This window comes from Argopecten irradians, chromosome 9, assembly GCF_041381155.1.
Source record: "Argopecten irradians isolate NY chromosome 9, Ai_NY, whole genome shotgun sequence".
Lineage (NCBI taxonomy): Eukaryota > Metazoa > Mollusca > Bivalvia > Pectinida > Pectinidae > Argopecten > Argopecten irradians.
This window is the reverse complement of record NC_091142.1, coordinates 3,063,773-3,087,458: the sequence shown is the minus strand read 5'-3', so window position 1 is coordinate 3,087,458 and position 23,686 is coordinate 3,063,773. Positions and strand designations below refer to the sequence as shown.

The following is a 23,686-nucleotide window of genomic DNA, read 5'->3' as shown; positions in this document are numbered from 1 at the left end:
TAGAGATTGATTGTCTCTTTGTTATGTTCGATTTTACCAACAGTCTGAATACTGTCATAATTCATCAGATTTATTTTTAGAATAGCGTAGATTTGATAACTTAAATAAAAGCTTGTGATTAGCGGCCGATTACATGGGTTTAAGAATAGAATACCAGTATTTATCTTACCATATCGGTTGCAACTATTAAAGACGAAACCACTGAATGCGTTTTGACCAATTTTGCAATTTTCTAAAGTAACCTAAAAGGTAAAAAGAAATAGGGAGTAGGGGTAACATACATACAGCTGTTCTGAACAAAAATAGTGGGTAGTAATTGTCGAGTGAATGCTCAAACAGTGAAATTCCGGTAAAATCACAATTTACGTCAAATAGCTATCTTCGATTTATAATAGCTCAAAATCAAGCACACCAACATATTATTTTTTCATTACATTTTGACGTTTTTCACTATTTACGGAACTCATACAGTTTCAGTTCGACAACTGAGACTCTGAATTTACGCCTTCTCTTTAAAATAATCAAAGTTATTCCAGGTAAATCTGTGTTGTTGGTTTTTGTTGTGTTTGGGAGCCACCTGTGACATTGTGTATCGTCCTATCCATCACGATGTCCAACATGGGGACAATGGTAATGCCATGTGTATCCAGTGTCAAAGTGCCACGGACACTCACGACATTTAAACCTAATTCGTCGGAAATTATTTCGTTGATTCAGATCAAAAATCAAAACCCGGGAGATTTTACAGTACAAATAACTAGGATAATGAGAGGTCGAGGGTGCTAGTTTTGGTACATTCTCGTGTAGATTTATTGTTTGTTTGATTAATAAACGTCCTATTAACAGCCAGGGTTATGAAAGGATGGCCTCCCCTGGATGCGGTGTGTAGCATGATGGGACAGAACCCAGAGCCTAACTCACAGAAGCGAGCGCTAAACAGAAAGCCAAAAGTGAGGCGGTGTCAAGGGAGATGTTAGGAAAAAGAAAGTTAAGTAGGAAGAAGAGAAAATATATGGTCCTAAAGTTAATCGCCTTTTACGACCATGCAATAGTGGCTGCTGGTACAATTCAAACGCCCTACCTACAGGGCTGCTTGACATGTAAATGATCACGTGCTGCTAATAAACCAATATCAATCGTCTGCTACATAAGTGGATTTAAGAAATGACAGCAGAGTATTGCCCTATAATTACGCTATAATTAATCAAATACATATGTATTACATAAGCATCGCACAGACATTTGGTTTTGTAAAGTTATGATATACGTATATTACGAGACAATGCGTTGTCAGCAGGCATTTTTAATGTCGATTTATGTTGTTTTGCCGACTTCTTGAAATTACTCTTCATTTAGCAACCTTTATAAATTTCGTATAGTCTGGTGTTTCAACTGATTTGATTAATTTAAATGTCGTAAAGTTGAAATGCAATTCTTATTGCTCCTATAAATAGATACATCTAAGTAAAACCAATTTTGTTTCCACGATAATTAAAAATGCAATCCTAGTAAATGTCGCTCCATCGATGTTAAAATCACTTTACTTTTCCAGCATCAGCTGTCAGCCATGCCACTGGAGCAAATGTCATTGTATACAAATAAAATATACAATAATAATATATCTTATATTGCTAATGAAGAACATGACATGTGCGTTGTCCATAACGAATAAAAATGTAAGAGACGTGACAAGCATTACGTTGATACGCTATATACATAACCATGACTCATGTTGACCCTATAGTGTATCCAGTACAATACTCTCGCCGGAACCCTTGGCGGATCTCACGTCAAAATTTAAGTTCCTGTTTCAGAATCTAATTAGATGCGGCTAGGTTCAGTCGAATAATGAAAACGCACTTTCTATAAGTCAACAAAACTTAACCGAATTGATGGGAGTGATCAATGAGTTATTTGAGGTTTGCAATATCTTCCAGCGAAATCAATGATAAATGTATTAGTTAGTCTATTATGAAACGCTATAGACCGGCTAAATGAAGTAATTGTACGTAAATACGTACGCGGTTTTTGTTTCACAAAGTTACACAAATTATGCTAAGATACCCTTTCGTGTCAAAACTTGACAAACTCAAGCATGAAACACGAAAACTGGTGTCCGAACTAATGAACAAATATATCAAAAATATGATAATCTTTGGATTTTAAATCAATCACATACACCATGCAATGCGACTGTTTGATTGTTTGTTTGAGTAAACCAAAGTCCTATTAACAACCAGGGTCATGTAATAACGGCCTCCCAGGGATGCGATGTGAAGCGTGTGTGAAGTGTGTGTTGCTTGTTGTGTGAGTCTGTGGTATATTCATGTTATGTCTTCTTGTATAGTGGAACTGTTGCCCTTTTATAGTGCTATATCACTGAAGCATGCCGCCGAATACATCAAGCAACACACCCCACCCGGTCACATCATACTAACAACGGGTTGATCTGCCAAAATCTTCCATACGAGTATAGATGTCCCTTTATTCAAAATGTGTATTACTCCTGAAATTGCCCCAAATTACAATTGTTTTTAACATATGATCATAAAATATCCTAAAATGGAAATTCATGGAAACAGCGTCAACTTGAATCGCTTTCCCAAACTTCTGCGAGTTGGTACCATCAAACCGAATAGCATGTGTTATTGAGAGGTCACATGGTTACATAATGTGGAAGTCGTTTCCGCATGCCATAGTTTTGTGCCAAAACAGTCGGGTAATATTAGCAACAGATTTGTTGTTCTTGATATATTTAAATGTAAGGTTGAAGTTTCAGTTATCTAATTAAAGTACATATCCTTATAACCACTACGTTCAATAGAAGATCTGACAACATCCCATCAGGATGATATTTATACCACCTCTACATTAGATCAAATGTATTTTCTGTACATCGCTTTATCAATTGAAAGCGCCATTTCGTCCCAGTATATTTAGCTTTGTTGTGCCGTTTGAACGAAATGACTACGTACATGTTAATAAATCTGACAGCTTTTTCAAACTCATTCGTCCTCAATCATGATTGTGGCAACAGCAATTTAATTTGCCATTTCCAAAGGTCACCAGAACGTGACCCCTAATGTGATGTTGTTAGATTCTCTTACCAAAGGTAGTAATTATTTAATTAGATTAAAGTAAGGATGTCAATGATGAACAATATATTACTCATGTGTTACACTGCGCATTGGAATCACGCATTTTCGAGAAAAAAATCATTAAACAATCTTCTATTCAAGTTGTAGAAGCCCTAGATACCTTATAGTAGGCCTGTAGCATACCAACATAAATGCCTACTCAGTTTGTGAATATAATTGACCTTGGCCTATATTCATTCCTATAAATACAAACCGAAACGAGGATGCTAAGTCAATATCATCATGGTGTGATGTAAATAAAATGTGCATCAATACTGAGAAAATTAAAGCTATGCTTGTTTCCACCTTATAGAGGAAAAGTAAACTAAAAGATGAATGATGTGTAATCATTAATGATGTCAATATTGATAATGTAACGCATGATACACTCATAGGAGTTTCAGTTGATGATTGTATAACTTCTCTAATGTTCTCTAATGTATACAAAAATACATCCTGTCAAATTTTTAAAATGAAAAAATTAAGACACTTTTCTTCTGGAGCGCCTTCAGAAGAAAGCTGCCAGAATCATTTCAAATTGTGACTTTTTTACACGTTCGTCAGATATGTTTCAAATTCTTAAATGGCTGCCGTTTAGCAAAAGGATTTTATACATTTAATCTGTTTTATGTACAAAATTCTCATTTGTTTATCTCGCAAAGTGACCGGTCATTGAGGGTCTGCAGCAGAGGCTTATGGTTCGTGGCCACATTGAGGTTCTTGCAACCAAATACGTAATAGCGAGTTTGGTGAAGGGCATTAAACAACAATTTAGGCTATTCCTTCGATGGGGAAAACGACTGTCGACAACACACAATTTCCAGTCATCTGGGCAGCGGGCTGGTGTCTCTGTTGGGCACTCACGGTACTTCTACATCAGAAGTGATCCAGTGTCGTACACAGACCAATTAGTTGACCGACAATTCAAGCGTTCCGGGTCGAACAAGCGCATCTCAGTTTTCATTTCTGGATGATGATAGACCTCAACTGATGAATCAGTCTGTTGAATTCACGTGTCCATTGGAATTTCGTTGAAGGCTTTGATACAGCGCGAAATGGCTTCACCTGTTGAATCATGGTCCTTGGAGCCCAGATTGACGACTCATAACGACAGAGTGACATGCTCTCTCCATATTAAGATGACCCTCTCTGATGTGTGACAATTTAGTTACCTTCAAAGTTGTATGTGTGTCCGGTACCACATGCTAGATAAAACTACGAGTTGGAAATAATTGATATTTTCTTTTTGAACATTTCAATATCACATATTTAAGTTTTGGATAACATAATCTGACCGAGCGATATCCCTACAGTCGAGCAATTCGAGCAAGTCGAGGATCGTTTGCATTATAGGAGCTATTTGGGCAATATTTTTTTCAAAGAATTTCATCGATTCTCAAACAGCTCACAGTCTTTGCCGAACGATATGGTTAGAAGATATATTGCTGTTACATTAAAGTTGTATGGTCTATAACTTTGGCTCTTTTTGTTATAGTGAAAACTGTTTAATTAGTGTAATACACATTTCTCTCCGTCTATCTGCAGCACTGGAAGTATTTTAGATATAAAAGTGAAAAAATCTTTTTAACATGTACATGTAAAAATAGGCTCGAAAAACGCCGAATCATTCCGAAGTCTTCATAACATCGTTGTGCCAATATCGAAGTAACATGAGAGTTCTGAAACCAAGAGAAAATGACAACGATTTTTCGTAAACTAAACATGTGGTCGACCTCGAAAACGTAAACAAACATATGTGCGCTTTCGCTATAGGTACCTGGATCACCACGAGCAGGTTGTGTGGACGTCAGTCACGTGATACGATTCGGAATATTCCGACAAAACCCGAAGGCACTGAACATTGCGGTGTTTTATTCAAAACCAGGAAGATATATCCCCAAGATTTCGGCTCTTATAGGCCGACATGTGCTTTTGGAAAGCTAAATCATCAAGTTACATGTCCATGTTCAAATATCAAATGTTTACGCGACATATCGTTACAGTGAAATTAGCATGAAATATGACTTTTAGGTTTCAACTGATTTTTAACTCGAAGCCGACGATGCTCGTTTGTAAGTACCAGTGGTCTTACAAATTGTATATGATACATTCTTAATGTTTATGTCTACAAAACAAATACAATGTATATGAAATCTACCAATTACCTTCTTGATGTTTTTATCTTTACAAAACAAATAGTTTCTCCGACGATTCAAATTTACATCACTTTTTGTCTATGTTGATGTATGTGGAATTACGTTTTATAGCCAGAGGGGAGATTATTAACTATATTGTATGAGTTATTCCCCTTGGACGAAGCTCGTAATTAACGAAGACTTGGAATTAAGCAGATACGCTCGTGTTATCCAACATGATGTAGAGTGAGTTTCCTCAAATCAATCTCTCCTACAATAGATTTGTAACGTTATCCTCAGGGTACAAAACATTCTGGACCAGTGCTACTAACATACAAAGATAACATTAAAATTCCGGATACACACTTTATGTCCAATAAAATTTATATTTTAGAAACATGTACATTGTATATATACAGTATATATATATATACATTGCTGCATTACAGTTGTAATGTCTAACGGTGACAACTGCGCCTACCTTGTAAATAGCCACAAACTACATCAATCAAGATTACACTTTATAAGGGCAATCAGGTGCATGCATAACATTAAATTTATATGTTTTACTTATTATTGCCCATGTACACATATTTCACTGTAATTCTCTGCGAAAACTCAATAATATGGCTTACACGTACTTTACTTGGAACTTTCTCAACGATATTCTCAAATGTCACATAGAAGCTTAAAAACATTGGACTTATAATGTTCCTTATCACACACTTCCCTCAAGGTTGTGTAGAATTTCTGTTCACATGTATGTTATGAAAATCGGATTTTCAATTTGTGCTTTGCCATGGCTCAAAAGTCGCATTTAGAATTACTTTATTTTATCTTAAAACTGATTAACTGAAAAGTGAATTAATAATGATATTATACCATGCCTCTATAAGGAAATGACGGAATGTTGACTACCGGTGATAAACAGTAATGCAGAAATAAAATATCGGTGAAAATTAATTTAACCAACTAAGGATCTGCTCTGGTCGAAGTTGAAATCTCGTTTCAATATCAATCAATTTTTTTGTGATTTTCAAACCAAAAAAAAAGTTGTCCTATACAAATTATGTCAAAAATCAGACTTCTATTGTTTATTGAACTTTTATACACAAAATTTAAGTTTTTAATTTAAGTTTAAAATTTTAGTAGGTAAAAATTTAAATTACCAATTTCGCGACCATTTTGAAATAGGGCATTTCTTCCACTTTAAAGAGGGATGAAATTTCACATTTTTTTTTTCACTTCAGGATGTATGCCTATTTTCAAAAATCTATATAAGAATAAAAGTTTGTCATCAAAATATGTCTTTTCCTTGATATAATATTGATAAAATATTACTTAATACCAGTAAACATAGAAGCGATGCTATATATAAGCGTTACAGATCTTTAAGTCCCTCATATTGTTATGGAAACAACAATATAAAATCTATAAAAACGTAGGATGGTAAGCACGAATCCGTCTGCAACAAAACAATTAAAATAGGTAATTAATCAACATTACTTCTTTTTAATCATTGGTTAATGCGGCCAGCCTTCCTGGCAGAATAATGGATATGAAGTGTTTTAATTGAATACCACAATATCTAGAGACAATTGTACGACTAAAAAACCGCAGGGGTCGAACTACCGGAACTTGCTTCAAAGTAAATGCATAACTTTTAGGTCATTATTATTTAATCATGTTTATGTTACCGTAACGGCGGGGATTAACAGGCCATGTTTACCTGGCCAGTCATGCATATCAATGAGATGTGCATGCATACACGCACGTTAATACCTTTCTCTGAATGATGGTCATGACAAACTCATCACAAACAAGTTGTCTCCCTTCCTTGGACGCGAAATATACCTGGTAAAACTATTGTGTACTTTTCATCGAACATTTCCTCCCTACTTTTGTCGACTCCCCCCCCCCCCTCCCCCCCCCAAACGTCCTTTTGAAATTTGATAATTGTTTTTAGATAGTTTGACTTCTCCATTGTTATATTGCCTCTTGTAATTATCTCCACTCAAAATGAGCTGAATTCAAGCTCACAAGTAGTAATCTTGTAAGAATATATTGGTATGGAATTTCATGAACTGTCATGCAAGGAATGAACAGTGTAGACAGATACAATTTTGTTGTATTTTTTATTCTTAGTGTCAGAAGGCCTTACCTGTATAGTTGTAGATTAGTTACACGGTAGCCATAGTTAGCGCTGTACATCAGAGTGCCATGTTTTAAGTAGGAGAAACTCCAAAAACTGTAGTTTAGTTAAGATATTGAACCATTCTCGGGTCTCAATCTGTCCATCAACTTGACTAATCTATAGTTATCAGAATTGTTCATTCGGTGTTTGTCCTTTACATGTACATACATAAATTTAATGAATTACTTTAACATTGTTATATCAAAAGCTAAATCTGATACATATACAAGTGGTTAACTCAGTGGATCCCATTTAAATTTACTATTGAATGTGTCTTTTACTATAATTGCATGTACTTTGAACAGAGGTGCACTTCTAATATTTGACATTTTATTCATTTAATGATGGACTAGAGTTATTTACAAATTCATTTTGTATCTTACACAGTTTTATATTGTATATAGACATGCTGGTACAAAGAAATTTCATCATGCTTGAACAACATTGTAAATTTTATCTTAAAGCTACATATGTAGTTTTGATACGTTATCTTCCATATATGTGTTTTGCTGGGGTTGGCGTCCTTGATTTTGCTATAAGCGAGTCTACGGTCACTAGTGCACCAGAGGTACACCGAATAATCTGTCTCTTAAAATGAGCTACTTTTCGTTTTGTTGTCGTTTATTGATACGCTCATTTTAAAATGAGCGTTTCATTAAACGACAACAAAAAGAAACGGCAACAAAAAGAAAAAGGAGCTCATTTTAAGAGACAGATTATTCGGTCTGGACCAGAGGCTTCATCACTTAGTGCAAACAATGTATGTGCATCAAGAAGAAACGTTCATAGATGTTGATGATCTTCATATAAAGTTGTTTTAGTGCAAATTCAAAAAAAAAATGTAAATTATTAATTATGAGAGCGAATTAACGTAATTTTTGGTCCAATTTCAGATAAACTCTTTGCAAAATATACCACTGTACATGAATCAGCGCTTTAAAGACTGCGCGAAATGCGTTACAGTATGTAATGAGCGATGGAAACTTAAGAATATATATCACAAACGACATTGAAGTCGATAAACAAGGACACAAAATGTCAACAACTTAGAATAAAAAAAAAACACAGATGTCGTACAGACCTGGGTTAGATCCGGGTCAGATAGGACAATGTCAAAATAATTAATTAATGGAAACACTGATGTGTGTTACATTAAATGTTCTATGAAAATTCACTTTAAAATTTATTTGTTTTCTTGGAAACATAAAAATGTCTTTATATAACATTCGTCAGTAAATACCTTTTTAGTCCAAGCTCTGACGGCACGATGTTAACGTATAGAGCAATTTTGACGGTTTCCATGGTGTGCGGGGCTGTTGTTGCCCGGGCAGACGACACGGGAGTTTATTACAAACACCTGACTCTTCCTCTTAGCACCTTTGTTGGAGAAAATGTAAGTAAACCATTACGTACGATTTCATGGAAGTATCGTAAGAATAAGTGAGTAACTCATCTAAGGAAAGTTTGGGTTCTAGTTGTCGGGATATGTTTCTAAAACGCAAGTATTTTCAGCGAATTCTGGGTCAAAGATTTCAACTGAACTTCGTGCATGCATGCAAATTATGTAGCGTAGCGTTTATAACCACATCCTCGATAATCCAGGGGTTCCGATCACTTACGATCTATCTACACCCCTGGACAATATCATAATACAACTGATGACAACAGAATAGAACAGATAAATTATGTTCTTTGATGTACATCAAAAGAGCTGTATAACGGTAAACTGTAGTTGAATATGTGGCTTTGAAGTTGAGCGTCTCTTGTTCTGTAGTCATCAAAGGAAAAATTTTGCTGGCTTGTGATTGGTTCAGATTTTTTCCTCTGAGCTGTTTTCAGTTTTACCCTGAGATAGTCCAAGGGTGTAGAGATCGTCAGAGATCGGAAATCCTTTAGTATCGAGGATGGGATAATTAATTTTAAGTGATGTAATTATATAAATGCTCATTTATATCTAAGATTGTCGACTTAGGCAACTCGAGTTACTTCCCTTACTTCGGTAATCTGTAAAAAAAAAGTGGATAATTAAATTGAATATTTTTTTAAACGTATACTCTAACGCCAACAAACCTGTGTTACAAGATATCGCAAAAAACTCTATTATGAACATATAACATCTATGAAAGATATGGCAAACCAAACAGAGCAACATTTGTATACAATGGATCATAAATCACTAGAATTTGCATTACATTTTTAGCCAATGAAAATTCTCTCGTTACAAACAATTAGTACATTTTTAAAATAAAGGATATTTCAAATATTGCTGAAAAATATAAAGTTGATATATCAATCGTATGATTATTGTTGAGATAGATATATTATGTAAGATACATTTTATTTTTTAATACTTTTTGATTATTTTACTTTATGTATACGGATATTAAGAATGCCATGTATACGAATAACGCTGGTTACAACTAGCATAAATATCACGAATTATACACTGCCCTCCAAACGTTCTGTTACACATGTAGTTTATAAAATATACATAAAATATAGAAAAAATTTGTTGATACCGACATTAGTTGTTCAAAGCATGATTAGATTAATCATATTATTAGTGAAATTTTCATTTCTCGTTTAATGCAAAATTTGTAATTATATCTTCACTAAATTCAGCAAGTAAGGAAATAATGAAGTTCTTAAGATTCTTATAGAATTTTGTAAAACTCGTATCACATGAAATGATTTTATCCTGATTGGAAAATTATCGTTAAACTGTGATTAGCCTAATCACCTATTGAACAACTGGACACTGGTCATTTGACAATACAGTGTATGTATCATTGATCAACTTCTCTAACTCGTTCATTTCTTTTTCGAGAGTTTTGTCAGAAGTAAATTGTCAGCAAATTTCAACATGTAACAGAGCTTTTGGAGTTCAGTAAACACCACTATAAGGTCAATACACTGTTTTCTCTCATACCTACACGTGAAATACTGGCTGTCTAGGGCAATATACCCATGTCGTCTGAAGCTGTATTGCATGGCTACTCATGCAATAAAGCCTCGTGACCTCACAGCGTAAACAAAATTACCATTTTCTAGGTACAATTTTAACAATTTCTTTTTGAAATTAAGCTGGATTTACTTTAAAAGATACAAACAACGGGATCTGCGTTGAAAATCACACAATTTTTTATGCATAGAGATTTTTTTCGATTTTATTTCAAAATGGCGGAAATTATTATATGAAAAATTGCAAGAAAACGTCGAGGTATGAGAGAAAAATACTCTTTCATACGTGAATATGAAGGATAGGGATATTCTACCCTCGGGATCACAAAACGTTGTAAAACCCTCGGCAAGCCTCGGGTTTTACTACATTTTGTGACCCTCGAGTAGAATGTCCCTATCCTTCATATCCACGTATGGAAGTGTCTTATACTGTTTACACGTTATATCTTTTAATAGAAAGTAGGATACGCTGTTATATTTACACGTTATTTCTTTTAATAGAAAGTAGAAACACCGTTATATTTACACGTTATATCTTTTAATAGCAAGTAGAATACACCGTTATATTTTGACGTTATATCTTTTAATAGGAAGTAGGATATGCTGTTATATTTACACGTTATATCTTTTAATAGAAAGTAAAATACGCTGTTATATTTTGACGTTATATCTTTTAATAGAAAGTAAAATACGCTGTTATATTTACACGTTATATCTTTTAATAGAAAGTAAAATACGCTGTTATATTTACACGTTATATCTTTTAATAGAAAGTAAAATACGCTGTTATATTTACACGTTATATCTTTTAACAGAAAGTAAAATACACTGTTATATTTACACGTTATTTCTTTTAATAGAAAGTAGAATATGGCTGCGCGGCTTTTCCACTAGAGGCAGACGAATACATTAGTAAGTTCAGCAAATTATACATTATGTTGATAAACATAATTCTTATTATATTAATTAGAATGTTATCACATACATGCAATCAGAAATTAGTCTTAATTGGTTATTGTTAAGGAACTATCCAGATTTTCTACTGTTCTGTTAAGGAACTATCCTGATTTTCTACTGTTCTGTTAAGGAAGGAACTATCCAGATTTACTACTGTTCTAAAAGTGTTATTGTTTAGGAACTATCCAGATTTTCTACTGTTCTAAAAGTGTTATTGTTTAGGAACTATCCAGATTTTCTACTGTTCTAAACGTGTTATTGTTTAGGAACTATCGAGATTTTCTACTGTTCTGTTAAGGAACTATCCAGATTTTCTACTGCTCTAAACTAATTTTTTGTTACGTAATATGATGTTTAAGTACTGCCTGGCTTAGATTACATTAACTATTGATTAACAGCGGAATATCTGCCAATCGGAGAGCGAGATGATGTCCATCACATTACTGTGGGTATGTGTGATGAGCCTTACTCCGACTCAGCTATCTGGTAAGTACATTGTACATACTCATTTATCATATAATCCGCCTGATATCCAGTGATTTTGCCCGTGTAATATTTTTGCGTATGTCACTTGTGTAATATAACTTGGGGCGATTTTTTTTATTGGATGGAAATTCATTGTGACGTCAGACACGTCAGACAGAAACAATATAATGACGTCAGGATAACGAGGATGGCGGGACAAAATGGCGGCCTCCGCTGGATTTTTGTAATATATTTTGACGTTTAATGTAGGTTTTTGTAGTTACAGTATCTCAAAGGTGGGATTGCAAAATCCACACACGCTCCGATTTTTTTCTTCAAATTTTGCAGTGGTAAAGGTCTAGGTACATAACTAGTTTATATGTGTTTTTAATCAATTTTGTAAAAGGCATAAAAGGCCTAAAATGATGTTTTCTAACACTACTTAACATACTTTGGGTATTTGGCAAGGGGACAACTTGTGTCCACCTTTTGAACATTAAAAAAATGAAAAATTGAAATTCGGGAAAATAATATTTCATAGGCTGAAATGTAGCCAGGATAATTTTCTAAATGTGCTCTTGAGTCAAACAATTAGTTTCTTTTTTGATATCAGAAATCAAATATTTATTGGAAAGAAATATATTTTCGTCAGCAATTTAAACTCAAAAGATACAAATTAAGATTATCCATCTCTCTTATGTAGATAAAAACTATTTAAAACTAAATTAAAAATGATTAAAGAGGGAAACAGAGTTACGTTTGATTTTCAAACAAAACGTGTAAATTAACATGTAAACTATAAAATTAGCTGTATTTTTAAATAACAGTACATACAGAGCCTAACAACTAGATACAATGTATGCTCTTGGGTGAAACAAATAGTTTCTTTTTTTATATCAGAAATCAAATAACAAATTAAGATTATCCATCTCTCTTATGTAGATATAAAACTATTTTAAATTGAATTAAAAATGATAAAGAGGGGAAACTGAGTTACCTTTGAAACTAAAAATAAAACCAGCACCACAATAGCTACAATCTTAATTATGATCAATCAGGGGGCTTTTATTTCGTTACAATGGCAACAGTGTATTTAAAACTGTTACTATCTCATTCCGCATACCCCATAACTCATATGTAACAATTTTCACTTATAACTAATAATATCAAAATTTCAACCAATCAGAGGCCTCCATTTGTTTCCATGGCAACCAATCTTTTTGAAAATAATACCATGTATTTCAGCATACCTCGTTAATTCTACATACAAATTTTCACTTAACTCTGACATCATTTAAATTTCAGCCAATCAGAGGCCTCCCTTTTGTTACGATGGCAACCAATATTTTATAAAGTCTTACCATGATCTGTAGCATCTAAAATTATAACTGTACAATAATTTTCACTTAAATCGGACTCTGGATCATAAACTGGAAATGTATAGCTAGCTATACTAACAAAGAAGTGGTCCGTTGCTACTTGCACTATCTATTTTCAAGTTACACAAAAACTGTTTTCCAGGACTTTAATTTCGAAACTAATTAACATATAGACAGAAAATGACATGAGTGTAATTTCAAATGAGGGTAAAATTGTGGACAAAACCCGTAACTGGGTAAATGTTAATGAGATGGCGAAGAGCAATGTTTCATTTTCGTTTTTTACCAAAAAAGCGTTAATATTTCGTAAAAAATAGTATTTCAAACAAAATTGTCCGTTAAAAATCTAAAACAAATGACTTAAATATAAAGTATACGATCTACTGAAATCATTTATGAATTAAAAAAATGTAGAATATTTAACAAACCTATTTTGGCATGTTTGTAATGAAATTTTTTAATGAAAATGAACACGAAGATATCACGCCCTTTGCGCCTTTTTTAAATCACAAAAGGAAGAAAGTGTTGTCATTTTAAAGGGAAAACTAATAGTACTATCTAAATGCAAAGTTTCAAGAATATTGGGCTCTGGGCAGTTTCTATGGGATTTTTAACATTAGCTCGCCAAAGCTCGCAAATATAAAAACTTCTTAAGACACGTTTCATAAAATCTCATATGAAATGCCCACTCATGTAAGATCCTATATGAAATCAATCTTGCAATCGTGCATTTTTTCTCACATGCTCACTATCCATAGAGACAAATACCTGTATTAGTCGTATCCGGGTATTTTCAAATGTTTTTTGACATTCTTCAAGACCTCTATATACCAATTTGCACTGAAATCAGACTATAAATATGTGGGTTTCGAAATATCAAAATGACGTCGATTAGTCCCACTATCCGGTAATAATGACGTCATCATTTGACGTGAGTTTCGTGACATTATAGTCCCCATCATCGTTTGAATTACAGATACTACAAGTTTATTTATTGAATAAGAACGTGAAACAATCGTGGCCATGGAATGTACATTGTACATGGGATTATACAACAGTCATTCAGTATTAATGCCCAATTTCTAGCAAAGAAAGTCACTGTAATATATAAAACTTATCAATCTAAGTCTAGGACTTTTAGAATATGTAATAACAAAAATCAATGTTTGATAGTTTAGTTCGATAAAATAAACGTCTTACGAGTATTTAGTTTTGAGATTAGTACAATACCATGGTATACTGTATAGTTGGTAAAATTTGCTGGGTTTTAATTTCGCTAAATTCGCGGATCAAATTCGCATTTAATACCTCGCGAAATCTTTCAAATTAACGGTTTTACATATTATAGCATGTCGTATGAATGACTCTTTCAAAGGCTACAGAGATAATTCGCAAAATTAACCCCCCTCCTCCGCGAATAAGTTCCAAAAAGTACATCGCGAAATTTTACACTCGAGAAATTAAACAACTTTACAGTACTGTACATTTGTAAATACTTAAAATGTCATCTTCCTCATCGTGACATAATCAGTAGGATACAGAAACAACAATTCAAAGAATAAGAAATGCAGTAAGTACAATAAATATTAATTATATGCATTTTGTAATGTTAAATTTTAGGGAGTGCGTTGATCCGAATCATGTTTGTAAAAACACAAAAAGAGTGTTTTTGTATTCCTGGACTAACGGCGCCCCAGGTTGGACTTTGCCTAAAGGTAAAAAAAATTCCTTCATGTCTCGTCAAGTTTCGTTAATCATTTTATTAATGATTAACATACATGTAGGCTTCAAATAACAAACCCTTCAATAGAGTCAATAGAAATCTAAATTCACACGAAATCATTTCTATTCCCAATTTCGTTTCGCATCTTTTGCAATATTTATATTCCTAATTATAGACTTATCATATCTCATTGTTATTCTGTGAAACAGATTAATATTTTTCTCCTACTTGTACAAAGTACCCACACTTCGGCAGGGGTGAGGCATTATATATCTAACCCAGATCAAGACAGCCTGCACGCTCAGAACAATTATATAACGTCATTTATGCAATGTCAAAAGTATATATTCAGAAAACGTAATTATCCTCGCTCACATCCACCCTCTTGACGTTGACGAGACAAGATAAATCTCAATACTAGGTGTACTGAAGCTGTTAAACACTCGCTACTGAAGCTGTTAAACACTCGCTAAGTCTTGTACTCAACAACTTAATAACTTTACACTGCGGGTTGAGATTTCCCTGTCTCATACTCAATGAGTGCTGCATTCTGCTAAACATGTAGCTATGACGTTTGACAATTTATCCCTTACAGATACCGGTATATACACAGGAGACAGAGCCCGTTATTTCATACTACAGGTCCACGGCCGAGACGACATCTCTGGTAAGGTATTTGGTTAAACACGCTGGTAAAATGTTTTATTTCATATTATCATTAAATTTAATGTTTCATTTAGCATTCCAAATAAGGTTAAAGGGGGGAGGGGTTTACAAAATCCACGGTAAAAATAACCAATTTAACCTGATTTAACCAATCAGGTGTCGATTAATTAGCATACAGTTACAGTGATTTCAAGTATCATTTGTTAACCCCATACACCTGTGCTATATCTTTCCAAACAAATGTTTCAGTGTGTTTATATATTTCAATTTTGCTTGTTATGAGCATTTTCATTGGCTTAAAAATTTACTTTATCAGTCCATAAAGAAAAAATGGCGTCGCCGTTTGTAACGTTACTTCTGAGATGACGGCGTAATGATTTCATAGACAAGAGGGTCTCAAAGTGAATTTTGAATATTAAAGAGATTATCTTTGGTAAAATGAATTATAAGAATTAATTTGAATAGATTTTTTTATGTTATGGAGATATAACACAAAAATCTTAGTGTACTCTCATCATAAGCTTCGCGGTTTATTTAAAGTACACTCAGATTTTTGTGTTATTTCCATAACATAAAAAATCTATTCAAGCTAATCCTTAAGTAGTATGTGTCTATCGTTGAAAAGTAGTTGAGGACGCAAAAGAAAGTTTAAATCTAAAAACGGAATCTATCAATTCATCTGTTAATTCTTATCATTGTCAAAATTGTTTTATGATGATATATATGTTTTACAAATTCATACATGCCATAATTTGGCGAAAATTTTGTCAACCTATTTTTTCTGCAGTAATATATTGAAAACCAAAAGTTTTGATGAACTAACTTGTGAAAATCATTCAAAGACATGGACAAATTTTACAGATGTTTTATAGACATTTGTTACAAAGATTTTTGTACACCGTAAAATATTGTTTATGCTTTATGTGTGTTTATATGAAGACATATCTGAAGACGTCACTTTATAATCAATAACTAATAACACTGTAATTATGTGAATGAAAAGATAGACTAGGGATCTTCAGTGTGTACTCATTTTACTGCCCGTAGACGTAAATATCATACATTTTGGCAGTGCTGCAAACATTCATTTTATATTATTGGCCTATGCATTGTAAGTATTGTAATTCTCAAATGTTAATGTTTTTGGTGTTGAATAACATATTGAAAGGTCTTCTTGATATTGTGTATATTTTAACAGTCAAACTGAACTGAATTTATCTTCAACTGGTTTTAAGGTAACGACCCAAAATAATCACGCATAAATCGGTCAATTGTCCAAAATTTAATAATTGTCTGTAAGGTAAAACTCCGCGAAATATGATAGAATAAAATAATTTATTAATAATTAAAAATATTTATAATTTAAACAGATAGGGCATGCTCAAGATTCTTCTACTTTTTTTTTAGAAGATCGTGTCGCAGAATTCGCACATATGCGTCTGAAAATCCGTACCAACAAGTAAGTACAATATAGCACATTGTTTCTTAGATATATAGAGGTATCACAACGAGAAGTTGTTGGTTATGCACTTTATTTAACAAGAGTGAGTTATTTTTTAGAAGTTACATATTGAAGAAACTAGCTTTATCGAGTGTCCTTTGTAACTTACTCGAGTGTGAAATAAATTCCATACCCAACAACCACGGGTTATTTGATCTGGTTCTACATCATTGAGTTCCCCGTACGGAATGGGGAACTTATTGTGTTTGCTTCGATTCTTCTTCTTCTGGTTCTTCTTTTTCCGCCGTGACTTTATCCGACGTTTTTCTCGAAAACTATAAGTCAGATCGCCATGATATTTTGTGAGGTCATTTTTGGTGACCTTCAGATGTGTTGACCGGTTTTTTCCATCCAGCAACCCAGATGGCCGCCAAAACCTTTCATTGTTCAAAATTGAACTGCTTATAGATATCTAACTACTAGTCCGATTGGTCTGGAATCGGTTTCAATATGTAGTTTAAATAAGATTCTAGTTTTTTTAAAGTGAAGGATACCATGATTATTAATAAAAAAATAATTTTGTGACTGTTTTTGTTGTATTTTTAAGTTATAGATCATATTGTTACTAGTCACATAAACCAAGATGGCCGCTACGGCATGCAAATACGCCGATTCCGGGATACAACATTCAGTCAGTTTAGTCATGTGACTTTCATCACCACGTGACTTAATTTAGGGCACATTTGAAACAAAATGGCGTCATATGTAATGATTGAACACGGTGGAAAATTACATATCATGATAGAACATTTAACATTAATTATCAGAACATATTGTATTAAATTTAATCTAAATATGCACGAAAATTGAATTTAGATACTTTATACGAAAATGATATGTAAATTACGGCATCAAATGGAGCTGTCGCCTAGCAGTTGGAAATCAGACGTCTCACTCACAAATATTTCATAACTTACCTTGGTGCATTTTCCCAAAAATCGATAACAAATAAGAAACACAAAACATAACAGTTTATCTTAGTTCCGTTATCGAGCAATTATTACCGACTATGACCTTTGCCAGGACATTGGTATTCTCTGCCTATAAGTGTCACCGCCATGACGGAAAAATGTGCCCTAATTTTTTCGCGGTCACATGACCAAATCAACGTTTTCTAACTCCTACCAGAAGAGTTCCTTAGCTTGTATCCCGGAATAGATCATATTGTTACTAGTCACATAAACCAAGATGGCCGCTACGGCATGCAATTGGTCAAAATTGAACAAAAAGAAATATAATGGTTGAGAACACAAATCGAATACAATTATAGGCATTGCTGTGCCTAATTTATTAACTTTAAATGATGTAACTTTCCAAAAAGTATTTAACTCCTGCGAAATAAAAGTTCTCATTATTGTTATCATTCAGGGGAGGTCACTCTTGTCAAATTAGGCTCTGTGGAAACTTTGTGTGACGGCACTCGTCACAATGAGATCTTGCTATTCATCTTTTAGAAGGCCAGAATAAGTCTACGTTATTTGCCGACGTATGCAAATAAAGTGTTTTGATATCTTCATAAGCAAATAGGGACTCATTGATATTCAAAAATGTATTAATAGCAAATAATTTTTATTAAGAACAATTCTTCCATGTATTTCCAACTTCTGAACATCTATTTGAATTTGAATACAAATAACACTTTTGTGAATGAGTCTATATTTTATGCTACCAATAAGAAAATTTGTATTCTTATGCCGCAACACATCCGATTTCAATAGCTGTTTGTTCTGCATCTGCATGCAGCGATCGGGTTACAACAGTATGACGTCATCCAATTATTGATGACGTTGACACCGACAAAAAGTAGTTAGGGTCAAAGTTTAAAAAATTCTACCAATCAAAAGATCGAAGGGTCATATTCCAATATTGGAATATCAACATATTTATACAATCTGGTAGAAGGTATGTTTGCACACAACCTATACATGGCGTGGAAGTGTTCGCCACTTAGTTTATAATATAGCAGACCAGTTCAGCCATGACATGCGTTTATGACATCAATAAGAGTAAACACATGTAATTACTTTATTGTGACATAACATGTAATAATCACGTCATAATCAAAATATGACGTCGCATGATGAAACATCAAATGCTAGTCCAATTTCGCAACTCTATATAAAACGATATTAAAACTTCTATCTATATTTCCATAAATACTAGTTATGTGATAAATGTAATCTTATTCTCATGGCTACGTTATATGAAATGTATTAAACTCGATATGTCTAAATGCTCGTTGCACATATCATTATTGAATTCTGTTAATTAATTGAAACCACTCGTGAAATATCATCTAAGACTATTTATTATACGGGTAATTTATAACATTCCATTTGAAACATTCTGGTAATTTCACTTGTTGATTCAGTACGGATCGTCAATGCTATTAACGTCACATGTTAAGTAGTTACCATTGAGAAATAATATTGAAAAACTTACTCAACCAATTTCAATTCTTCAGTACAAACAGCGTAAACTGCATTTCTAATAAAAAAAAACTTCCATTACTACAAATTATGTTATTTTTTATGCCTATAACTCTTGCGATACCATCACCCTACAAAGCGCCCCTACGTACAATAATTTAAATCAAATAAAACAACAGGGTGACCGTGTGGTGTAGTGGTTAAGCCACTCACCTTTCACCTAGCCGGCCGGGGTTCGTTCCTCGGCACGGACGTGAGAAGGTTAGGGGGCACCTGCCCGATCACGTAGGTTTTCTTTGTTTGGGCACTCCGGTTTCCTCCCACACAAAGATCCCTCGCGCGCTTACATCCTGGCCATCGAGAGTGATTTACATGAGTTGTATAGCTTGTTTTGGTAATCGATGTAAAATAAATAAAGTTTATATTTTATAATAAAACAATTAAAATAAACATTAAAGCACAGATTATGTCAACCTCGACCGGTGTTGTACAGAAAACATATCCGGTGTATTGGGAAACAAATACCTAGACTATTTTCCGTGATTACAGTTATGCCATTCAGCACTATTATTTCGTTTCCCTCAGACCCCGGATGGCAGCTGCTATTAGTCTGTACAATATTAACGGCTATATTCCACCTCATGTCGACAGTAAGTAAAACGTTATATCTCTTATGAGTTTCTCTTAGAATTTAATGCATGAAATTGTGAAAACTGACATTGAAAATAATCTGATTTTAAATGAATCTGATGGCATATTTGGAAATGCTATTCTAAAAAAAGGTTTAATCACTTTTTGTCATTGATTACATATCATATTTATACCTACACATGTTTAGATATTTCAGGTTTGTAATTTGTCTTTAACAGAAATCATCCAATTAGAGAAATACAGTTTTAAAAAGCAACAAACTGAGTAAGCACTTCGGGAAAATGGAAAATATTTGCTTCAACTTGTGTAATTTAAAGAGTATATTATCCATGTCAGAGTGCTCTTCCCTTATGGTTGTAAATTTTATATCTGAATAACACTATTTTTTGATGATGTCCAAATTACAGAATTTACGGTTGATACTGCCTGTGAATGGAACAGGACTGCGCCTGCGCCAATCCTAGCATATGGATTACACACTCATAGCAAAGGTCCGTAATTAATTTTTTATACTTATCATTTGATTGTTTTAGAAATATTAATACATATTCGAGAGTTAATTTAAGCAACCTTACGTGTTTGTGCACGGGTACGTACAATATCCTACCAGTTACAAAATACTATTTACACTACACTGATGATTTTATACCTTGATATTTACGTATATTTTCCTATATAGTCAATGGAAGAGGAGTTGCGCTCAAATTAGCATAATCGAAATGACATAAATGTACAAATACAAACCCAATGCATGACTGGACTACCTCTAGTTCACGCTTCGATAAGATGTAAATCTTACTTAGTTTATACATTTTTACTTTTCACAGGTCTATTACAGATTTGCTTTGAATTCATAATTAACTAAAAGGCATCTTCGGACTTATATATTGGTCTAAAGACTGACACTTAGGCGGCACATAGACAACATAATGCTTGTCAGTAATGTACACAAATGAAGGAAGGGGATTTACAATGTGATGTAAATAAACATTGAATATGTCTGTATCAAATCGCTTTCATACCACCATTAACACAATCAAAACAGTATCCAATCCCTATTTGATCGATAAATATGCAATACAATTATGAACTCTAAATTATTAAAAATGTACTCGAGTCGTATTTTTACACGAGTTTAATTTTGAGAAATCCTCTCGTTTTTTTTCTGCAAGGTGTAGCGTTGTCTGGGTATATTGTGAGACGGGGCCAGTGGATAGAGATAGGCCGAGGAAATCCCCTGTACCCACTAGTAAGTGTCCGGCGAACCCTTTAATGTCAACGAAAGGTATTATAAATTTAATGATGTATCAAATTGAGACGTTTCGCGTTGACTCGCCTTAATTGATATACCTTTAGATTACTTGCATATTTTATGGTAGTAATTTCAAAGGTCAAATGTCAAAGGATGGAACTTGAAATTTTCATAAGTGCTAACAAATTAAACATTCGGAGTGAATACATGTATGATACTTAGTCTGCAAAGGAATTGGTTTGTCACAGTTCAAAAATTGTAGATTTTTAACCTCTGACCTTTGACCTCTGAAATCATCATGAGTCCAGAAAAATCGAATGTTTTAAAGGTCATATAAAATGCGCCTGACCCTAAGATACTTCATCCAGCTTCTCGCTGCTTTACGTCCAACCCTCCGTTTGAAATGCAGATATATTATACAATTGATGTTATGTGATCTAATTATTGGTTTGCCTACTCAAAGATCCTGTGAATTATCTGCCTTCTTGAGTTAAAATGTTTTCTTGTGTTTTAGAAGACTAACTCAGATTCTCCCTTCATTTCCTCATATATATCAGATATCACTGTTTTTGCACTCTAATTAATGGATCGCCAGCTGTTAATCAAGCCGCACGTGACTTTGTATTTTGTATTGTGTATGCTACGATGTTTGTTCCGACATTGAATGGGCAAACATGCGTTTGCAGACACAAGGCGTGGTAACAGGTTATATAACACCTGGTAATCGGTCAATTGATTAACAAATTCCATTGCTTCATATTTTCATCTTTAAAATATACGAGAAAATGTTTACTATCTGTATATTAAAATATTAATTAATTGTCACGTGTAAGAATTACGTAACATCTGTAGGTATGTCTTTTTGCTTTTATTAAAGAAAACAGTACGTCATAGTTATCATTCCATTACATAATAAATGTAGCAACATCCCTTTAACAGGTGATGTTTGATGTCACGTACAAAGGATTAGTGCTTTATCCAGGAGACATAGTCGTGAGTATAAACCATCAACACCATCATAATCCAACGTAATGAAACCATAAAACGGAAAGTGAGACATGCATATCAGTCTTAAAGTTTTAATAACATGGAGAACATATTGATTGCAATTTTATGAGAATCTTACTTTTGGTCATGTTCTTTTCATTCCAAGTCACATAACACGTGTAACTGAACGTGATACTTTATTTTCAGGCCACCAGATGTACCTTCCGTAATACTGGCGATACCAAGGTAGACATTGGGTAAGTTCCGATGGAAAACGATTTTGTTTGCTGATGGGTGATTTGACTGTTATTGAGAAGTGTGAAATATTTCCTGTGGCTTACACAATAAAACACTTATATACCGACACGATTATGTTTCTCGTGACTTAAACAATAAAACACTTATATACCGACACTTGTATGTTTCAGATATAGTCACGTACAGGATATGTGTAACTTCTTTCTGTATTACGGTGTCAATTCGAATGACATCGCTGGCACGAAAACACTGAATTGCATTGGAAACACGCAGGATGAAGGATGGCAGTTTGATAATATACCATCTGACGCAAGCGAGCCTGGCGGTGACACAGATCAATTGAAATACATCAGGAAGTACAACATGACCAAAAGTTACTAACCTGTTAGCTTGTTTTTCTTCTGTAATGCAAGTTCTTACTTAAATATGAAAACTTCCGACTTTGTGTATTGGTATTAATCCTGTGGTGATTTTATTTTCATTTCATTTTTTAATTATCTTGCATTTCATGACCTTTTTATGAATAGTTTTGTATAATGTACATTGTGATACTGACATTGTGTAAAATGCGAATGAACTAAAGTGTAATAAGTTTCTGTACAACTTTTGTGAAATAAAAAGAAGTTAATAATTATAAATGTCTTCATTATAATCCAATTAAACAAAAACTAAAAAGACAAATACAATGTTATTACACACAATTATATTCTGTTCATTCTTGCCATCAATAATTAGTAGAATTTACAAAAATATGATATGTGTTATTAATCATTTGTATTAATGGCAAGAATGGACAGAAAATAACTGTGTGTAATAAAAATGGAATTGACTGGTTATCTAAAAAAGTTTTAGCTGGTTCTACATGTCTGAAAGTTATATCTGTTGATTCATCTGTATATGTCGTTTGTTAAAAACGGGCAAATGCTGGTTCTTATTTACGTCTTTAAGCTGATCATAGATATCAATGGAATCATTAATAATATCTTTATCA

General features: G+C 33.5%; 1 protein-coding gene across 2 annotated transcripts; it reads left to right on the top strand.

Moving 5' to 3' along the window:
• The first annotated feature begins 8,700 nt into the window (after window positions 1-8,700).
• Window positions 8,701-23,333, top strand: LOC138331097 (peptidyl-glycine alpha-amidating monooxygenase B-like). Of its 2 annotated transcripts, none has more exons than XM_069278556.1 (12): window positions 8,701-8,859; window positions 11,288-11,339; window positions 11,783-11,870; window positions 14,849-14,943; window positions 15,547-15,618; window positions 17,028-17,076; window positions 20,133-20,197; window positions 20,606-20,689; window positions 21,371-21,447; window positions 22,390-22,443; window positions 22,645-22,694; window positions 22,866-23,333. In XM_069278556.1, exons 1-12 carry the CDS (start codon window positions 8,734-8,736, stop codon window positions 23,074-23,076), a joined length of 1,023 nt encoding a protein of 340 aa, XP_069134657.1. In that variant the 5' UTR covers window positions 8,701-8,733; the 3' UTR covers window positions 23,077-23,333. The 2 variants fall into 2 exon arrangements, with proteins under 2 accessions (XP_069134657.1, XP_069134656.1); XM_069278555.1 differs by having other exon boundaries at window positions 17,025-17,076.
• The last annotated feature ends 353 nt before the right edge of the window (window positions 23,334-23,686 follow it).